This window comes from Pinus tabuliformis, chromosome 3_2 (assembly GCF_031772625.1).
Source record: "Pinus tabuliformis cultivar Carrire ecotype Pingquan chromosome 3_2, CPIR1, whole genome shotgun sequence".
In the NCBI taxonomy this organism is placed as follows: Eukaryota; Viridiplantae; Streptophyta; class Pinopsida; order Pinales; family Pinaceae; genus Pinus; species Pinus tabuliformis.
The window spans coordinates 54,448,429-54,456,876 of record NC_142302.1 but is presented as its reverse complement, the minus strand read 5'-3'; the positions used below and the strand labels follow the sequence as shown (position 1 = coordinate 54,456,876).

At 34.6% G+C, this 8,448-nt stretch overlaps 1 protein-coding gene across 5 annotated transcripts; it reads left to right on the top strand.

Annotated features, from left to right (window-relative positions):
• Positions 1–1,489: 1,489 nt before the first annotated feature.
• LOC149179772 (serine carboxypeptidase-like 26) lies at positions 1,490–8,262 on the top strand. 5 transcript variants are annotated; one of them, XM_089415803.1, is made up of 11 exons: positions 1,494–2,027; positions 2,134–2,241; positions 2,441–2,536; positions 2,630–2,722; positions 5,359–5,444; positions 5,630–5,893; positions 6,357–6,490; positions 6,705–6,800; positions 6,979–7,084; positions 7,269–7,374; positions 7,874–7,945. In XM_089415803.1, exons 1-10 carry the CDS (start codon positions 1,730–1,732, stop codon positions 7,362–7,364), a joined length of 1,377 nt encoding a protein of 458 aa, XP_089271929.1. In that variant the 5' UTR covers positions 1,494–1,729; the 3' UTR covers positions 7,365–7,374; positions 7,874–7,945. The 5 variants fall into 5 exon arrangements, with proteins under 5 accessions (XP_089271931.1, XP_089271933.1, XP_089271932.1 ...); XM_089415807.1 differs by lacking the exon at positions 7,269–7,374 and having other exon boundaries at positions 1,492–2,027; positions 6,979–7,091; positions 7,857–8,262; XM_089415806.1 differs by lacking the exon at positions 2,630–2,722 and having other exon boundaries at positions 1,492–2,027.
• The last annotated feature ends 186 nt before the right edge of the window (positions 8,263–8,448 follow it).

Genomic DNA, 8,448 nt, shown 5'->3' with positions numbered 1-8,448 from the left:
TCGTTGAAATAAATAGATGTAGAGAAAAGCTAACTAGCCACATCTAGTTTGAGTCAAACTAGTCATTATTTGATGCCTAGATAGATGTAGAGAAAAGCTTGAGTCAAACTAGTGGTTATTTTGATGCCTAGATAGATGTAGAGAAAAGCAATCCAAAAATACTTAAGAAAAATGAAAATGGCTGTGAGCCATAATATGTTTGACAAAAAATCTTTCGGCAAAAATCACATAGGAGAAAATGTGGCCGACCAACCAACTAGTGTGCCTCGTCGCAATAAATAGATGTAGAGAAAAGCTAACTAGCCACATCTAGTTTGAATCAAACTAGTCATTATTTGATGCCTAGATAGATGTAGAGAAAAGCTTGAGTCAAACTAGTGGTTATTTTGATGCCAGATAGATGTAGAGAAAAGCTAACTAATCGCATTTAGTTTGGGTCCCATTATAATCTAATGGCTAGTTAACTTTTCTCTACATCTATGTATTTCAATCCCTATATCAGTTTCCTCATCTGGTCTTAAAGATGAACCACACTAGTTAGTTCGAAACGACTAAATTTTCTCTTATATAATTTTTAAATTTTTTGTCAAAAATAAATATCTTATTTTTATCATTTCAAATAATAAATTATATTTAGGCATTACATTATAATATAACTATATATCCAAACACTAAAATTATATCAACGAAAAGTACACTAAAACATTGGAATTCTGGCAATTGAACGCATTTTCTAATCCATATAGGGGCTCCACCCAAGTTCGAAACTAAGGTTTAGAGGTGCTTGCCGGTCAATATAAGGACTCCATCCAAGTTAGTAATTAGGTTTATTTGTCTATCGAGGCTTGAGAGTATAATGACAGTATGACTTAAAGGTCAAATATTCGAGGCTTGTTGGTTGTTGAGAGTATAATGACGGTATACTCCCTTAATGTCAAATATTTTCGAAGGACAAGTTGTCTCGATATTAAAAAATAAAAATAAAATGTAAAAAGTGTGAGATGCTAAATTAAACTTCTGGTTAAGATAAGGTATGAATTTTACACTTCGTTTAATAAGGTTTTAAATTGGTTGGAAAAATAAAGATTTTAATAAAATTTGAAAAAAAAATTTAAAATTTAAATTAAAAATCAAATTTAAAAATTTTAAGTAATGGAAATTTTGAATGCTAAATCAATTTCCATCATCAAAACCAAAATTAAAACTCTCTTATCAAATTTATTAAAAAAAATCAACTTTTTTTAACCTCATACAAATTTGCTGCTGCTCGGTAGACTACACCTAAATTTTACCCTACAGATTAAACTCTAGAGCTTTGGTGGAGATGCAAGGGCTAATGAAATCACACATGAAAAATCAGAGGTCCTATCATTAGTCCAATCAGAGGTTCTATCATTATTCCCTTTGAGGTTCTATCATTATTCCCTTTTAATGATAAAGGTACAATCATCCACATCCACGATTTTCAATGTTCTACCACGCCTCTTCCGGACAAAAAGTCTATATAGTGCTTGTAATCTAACCAGGCGTCCAAAAATTTGGGAATTTTTCATTCTGAAATCCAACCAACATCACAACTTTACTATTCCTGGAGGCCCGAGGGCAGGATGGCTTCTGCCCTCTATGTCACACTTAATACCTTCCAAACGGCCTATTAATTGGCGGTAGGCATATGAAAAACCGTTAGATCGATTTGGATTGTTATCAGCGGTAGCACCAAAAGAACTTGATGAGCAGAGGCGCAATGGCAGAACAATTTTATATGACGTTTGTTCTTCTTCTGTTTCTTGTATCGTTTCAATCCACAGCCACATCCTCATGGAAGGACAGTAATAAGGGTGATTGGAGAAATGAGCAGGACAGGGACAGAATCACTCAACTTCCTGGTCAGCCCTCAAATGTGAACTTTGACCAATATTCTGGCTATATAACTGTAGACAGCAACGCCGGTAGAGCTCTCTTCTACTGGCTCGTTGAAGCCACAGAAAACCCATCTTCCAAGCCTCTGGTTCTATGGTTGAATGGAGGTATCTTTGACTATGATATACATCTTCTGCAAGGTTGCTCTATTGTCCACTCAAAACTAAATAATTGCAATAAAGACTTGATCTGTAATGATTTGGTTGATCGTAGGTCCTGGATGCTCCTCTGTGGCGTATGGGGAAGCAGAAGAGCTTGGGCCTTTTCACATTACTGCTGATGGGAAAAGTCTGTACCTTAATCCATATTCATGGAATAAATGTAAGCATTTATGAGCTTTGGGCCTTTTTGCCCTTTGTCTTTCAATTCATCCACAAGTTTGAACATGATTATTTTGTGTTTTGAATTGGATTCATTCATTACAAGTCCAGTTTGAATATGATTTTTTTGTGTTTTGAATTGGACTCCTACAATATAAGTCATGTTTGACATCAATTCCTTTTTATATGCATGAATCTAGTGGCCAATATACTCTTTTTGGATTCTCCTGCTGGGGTTGGTTTTTCTTACACCAACACTTCTTCAGATATATCCCTGTCTGGAGATAAACGAACTGGTATGATATGCTCTTTACAGTACAGTCCTCCAGTTTAGCTCTTTCCATTTGAATATTTGTATGGATTCAAAAGTTATAACCTTGCAATTGCAGCGGAAGATTCATACGTTTTCTTGCTTAACTGGTTGGAAAGATTCCCTCAATATAAACATAGAGAGTTTTACATTGCAGGAGAGAGCTACGGAGGTACGTAGACTTCTTGGGCTACAAATATCCTCTGTATTCAGTATTCAATCATGTGTTAAAAGAGCTCTATCTCTGCCTCTGTCCTTCTGTGTATTCAAACATTCCCAAGATATATATAATTTCAATACCATATTACCATTAATATTACTATTATTGAACATGCACATATCAGGGTTAAACTTTTAAGCATTTTATGGTAAAACAAAACACATAATTGCAGTCAAACAAAGATGGTTACTGAGTTCTCAATGATCAAGGATTTTTTTATTAAATTGTTTTCTGTCGCTTTCCCTCTCTCTGCCCCATGAAAACAATCAAGCCCATGAACTGGAGAGTCCAGTTCAGAGCTGACAGAACCTGCTCGAGTCTGTAGGGTGCCATGGCGATGCTTTTCTTGTGTACTACGGAAAGGGAAATAGGGTGGGGTCATCCTTGGTGTCGTTTGCTGTCCATGGATTCCTTGGATATGCCTCCTATGATGGCAGACTGTTTAGGGGACGTCCCAAATGTCAGGGGTTTGTCCTTGCCAAATGGCTATAATGGGATGTTGTTAAAAAAATGTTTTTTAATTAACCTGAGCAAGTTTTTCTTCATTGATATGTTATTAGTAGCGTATTTATTCTGCCAGAGTTTTGAAGGATTTGTGGGTCTTACTCCTTTTTGTAAGCATAAGCACACATATGAGCATGGACGTTATTGGAAAGGCTTAAATTTTAGTGGAATGAAGCTATCATTAAAATGCTTTTTATTGTAAACTTATATTTCAATTATGAGTATGGACATGTTATTGGAAAGGCTTAAATGAGTGGAAGGAAGCTATCATTAAAATGCTTTTTATTGTAAACTTATATTTTAATTGAAGCGACCTTTTCCTATTAAAACACTTCATTATCCCAAAACCCTTAAAGCATGGAAACAAAAATCATGGAATGCCTTAAAATTGCCCCCTCGGTCATCCCCAAAACCCTTAAAGCATGGAAACAAAAGTCACGGAGTGCCTTAAAATTGCCCCTCAGTCATTCCCTGCCTTTTTTCCCTTGAAACTTTGGTGAATAGAGGCACGAGGAAGCATCGAGTCCCATTTGTTTAGTTGATGTTTGATTAGAAATTGTGATACAGGCCGTAAGCTAATAAGGGGACTTGTTAGTGAATTTTTAGTTTTTTTTTGGTGTAGATATTTTAGTTGATTTTGCCTAGAGTCTGGTTAGAAATCTGGAAAAATGTAGTTTTAAGTTGTTGAGTCTGCATAATATATGTTTTTTCAAGACTTTCTAAGGTGCTAAATCTATTTTTAGATTCAAAATTACAAAATGACAGAATATTGTGACCTCACCAGGAATTATATTACTAGATTCTGGTGAAAAAGGTCAAAAAATCTCATAGTTATACTACACCCTTGTTCATTTATTCTTTTTTCCTGGCCTTTGATGATGATAAACAATGTTGAATTGGAAATGTGTATCACAACAGTGCCAAAAGTGACTCAAGATCTGGTAGATGTTTTAGAGGTGATAGAGAAAGGCACTGCTTGGTAGATGTTTTAGAGGTGATAGAGAAAGGCACTGCATATAAGCTACTTTAAGGAGAGTTTTACAATATGAAATACAGCTGCATGTTTGTTAAGAAATGCATTGTTAGGACATTTAAGATCAACAAGTATACTGACTGTCATTAACTCTTAGGGCTTAGTAAATCAGTACAAAACCATCTTTGTGTTTATAGGATTTTCCATGTGTGGAAGCAACCTTGGTTCTCAATGCACTTACTTTTTCTGCTGCTTCTTTCATTGTCTTTGGTGGTAAGAAAATCCTTACAGAAATTCCAATATGTGCTCTCTAAAGCAATATAAAATTTCCAATATATGCTCTCTAAAGCAATATAAAATTCTCTCAGACGAAAGACATGAGCTTGGATACGACTTTTGAAGCAAAACCACATCGCAAAAAACACTCAAACGCAAGACATGAGCTTGGATACCACTTGGAGCAAAACCACATCACAAAACACACACTGTACATTGAACGGACAAACAACAAGTTGATTTCTTCCAATTTTTTACATTTTGCATTAAAGTAAACAATATCCAAGCCATTAGATAACTCTGCTCTTTTTCCGGTCTACTGGTGCACGGAGACAAAGATTTTTGTTGTCCTATGGAAACTAAAAAATAACTGTCCATAAATATCTACTTGATAAAGACTATTTAGTAAGGATTTTTAACTTGTCACAAAAAGCACACTCATTTTATGCCATCACTAAGAATGGAGGGGGGTATGCTCTTGCATCAAAGTTAGACCTGGATGAAAGGAGGTTGACTATATATTGTGGTTAAGGAGGTTGACTATATATCGTGGTTCTAGCTGTCTACTAATACGACCTACTTTGGCCTTGAATGATGCAAGTTCTGGTTTCTTGAGTTTTTTTTTGATAAAGACACTGTTGAATTAAGATTTCAAGATATTCTGGTTTCTTGAGTTTTTTTTGATAAAGATACTGTTGAATTAAGATTTCGAGCTTTTTCTTATCTTGAGTAGAGTTTAGAGGGCTTTTCCTTCATTACCAGTACAAGTTTGGATCATCCCATAACACAGCTAAATTGACCTGAATGGATTTTTCTCCAATATTGTTTTTTCCAGGGCATTACGTTCCGCAGTTAGCTCAAGTCATCTACAGACACAACAAGGACCTTGAAAATCCAGCCATTAATCTGAAAGGATATATGGTAAGACCCTATACTGTCATTATGAATGCAATGCCCATGATGGCATTAAAATATAACGAGCAACTCTTGAAATGAACGACAGATGGCGATAAATCATTTGATATAAATAGGGTCATATAGGATGAAAAGGGGCGATTATATTTGTATATCGTGTTTTAACATCGGGAAAATCATGGTTCTTGCAGGTAGGCAATGCACTTACAGATGATTTCCATGATCTTGTAGGGATTTTTGAATTTTTGTGGTCTCATGGTTTGATATCAGACAACACCTACCGGTTGCTCAATATTCTCTGTGACTTTTCATCTCTTGTGCATCCATCAGCTCTATGTAATATGGTATTAGATCGTGCCGATGTGGAAATGGGGAAAATTGATCCATACAGTATCTACACCCCCCCTTGTTTGAACAGTACTGGAATATATAGAAAACAACAGAGAAAAAGATATGTAAGTATATTAGATACATTAAGCATTTTATATGCCAGCAGATCAGTTTGAAGGTATGCTTAAAGTCCAATGCTGTATCTTTTGCATTTGGTAGTCTCTTTCCCATTGACATGGTAAGCTGTAAAATAAAGACCAGAGAAAAAGATATGTAAGAATATTAGATACATTAAGCATTTTATATGCCAGCAGATCAGTTTGAAGGTATACTTAAAGTCCAATGCTGTATCTTTTGCATTTGGTAGTCTCTTTCCCATTGACATGGTAAACTGTAAAATAAAGACCAGACTAGATGATCGAGGTCATTGTTTCTCAAATTAAACACATTCTTGCGTGCCATTGAGGTCCACAATTTGCTGCATGGTGAATTAAAATGACTGGTACCCATCACCTCTGGCTGGGGATAATCAGATCAGCTATAAGAGCACTACTGCATTCTCTTTCTCACAGAGGCATTTTGTTGCAGCCATGGAGGCATCTGTTTGGGGAGTATGATCCTTGCACTGAAAAGCATTCCGAAATTTATTTCAATCTACCTGAAGTACAAAAGGCTCTTCATGCCAATGTTACAGGAATTCCTTATAGCTGGACTACTTGCAGGTCTGTGGTTTTATTATTAAAATGGTAACTTTATTTTGATCTGGTGCTGCTGCTTTTGCATTATTTATAAAGGACCTTCATTCATCAATCTGGTGCTGCTGCTTTTGCATTATTTATAAAGGACCTTCATTAATCAATCTGGTGCTGCTGCTTTTGCATTATTTATAAAGGACCTTCATTAATCAATCTGGTCTGTTTGCTTTCTTATGTATAGTGATGAAGTTTCCGAGCACTGGGGAGACTCCCCTAGATCTATGTTGCCAATTTACCAAGAGCTCATAAACGCTGGACTACGCATTTGGATGTTCAGGTCACAACTCACCGTGCATATCATTTCTTTTAATCAGAACATGGCACTTAGAACAATGAGAATGTTTATGGTTGGCCATTTGCTTTTATCTTCCATCATAAAGTCTACTACAGAAAATTTGATATTGTTTTGTTGGTATGCACTACAGAAAATTTGATATTGTTTCGTTGGTATGCAGTGGAGATACAGATTCAGTGATTCCAGTAACATCGACCAGACATGCTATAAATGCTCTCAAGCTTCGGACGGTTACTCAATGGCATCCTTGGTATGACAATGATCAGGTCAGTTGTTTCTCTCGGCCATCTTCATTTTTATGGAACATTTTGGAATATTGAAATTATTTTTCCCTCAATTATTTTCAACCATTTGCTTTTATCTTCCATCATAAAGTCTACTACAGAAAATTTGATATTGTTTTGTTGGTATGCACTACAGAAAATTTGATATTGTTTCGTTGGTATGCAGTGGAGATACAGATTCAGTGATTCCAGTAACATCGACCAGACATGCTATAAATGCTCTCAAGCTTCGGACGGTTACTCAATGGCATCCTTGGTATGACAATGATCAGGTCAGTTGTTTCTCTCGGCCATCTTCATTTTTATGGAACATTTTGGAATATTGAAATTATTTTTCCCTCAATTATTTTTATCTGGATTTTAGATATTGAAATAGTTTCAAAATATGATAAATAATAATTTATTAATCATATTTTCAAAATATTCCAAAATCTACAATTCAGGCCATATTTTTTATAAAACATTTTGGCATATTAAAATAATTTTCTTTTCCTCCATTATTTTTATGTAGATTTTAGATATTAAAATAGTCTAAAATATAATAAATAATAATTTATTAATCATATTTTCAAAATATTCCAAAATCTACCATTCAATTACAAACACTAAATACTAAAGGTAAACCATCACTGTCTTATTTCTCATTCTCACATAGGAATGAGAAATAGTAATTGCCAAAGTGCATTGCTGTCAGAGATAACTCAGCTCTCAATTTTTCAACAGAATCTGTCAGTATTAGTATGAACGATGATAGTCGTCTTTGATTGTCAGGTGGGAGGATGGACTCAAGTATACGAAGGGCTGACATTTGTAACAGTCAGAGGAGCAGGTCATGAAGTTCCACTCCATGAACCTAGAAAGGCCTTCACAGTCTTCAAGTCATTCCTAGAAGGAAAACCGATGCCGGTCCTTCCAAAGCTCGTAGATACACTGTAGCTAATGTTAAAGCCAGAGGAGATCCTAGCGCTCGTTGAAATACTTGAAATCTAAAGGACTAGTTACAGTTCATATATTGTAATTTAGTAAATTTAGTGCGGTATAGTTCATATATTATAATTTAGTAAATTTAGTGAGAAATTGAAATTGAGGTATAAGAAAATTATAATTTCGTATTTTCAATATATTTTTATGAAATATAATTTAGTAAATTTAGTGAGAAATTGAAATTGAGTATAAAAAAATTATAATTTTGTATTTTCAATATATTTTTATAAAATGAAATATATTGGGACAGTCATATTAATAAATGTGTTGATTAGTATTATTTTGTTTTGTAAACTAAGATGTTATTTGTTATTTGATAATTTGCATGTTATTTGTTATTTGATAATTTTCATGATAATTTT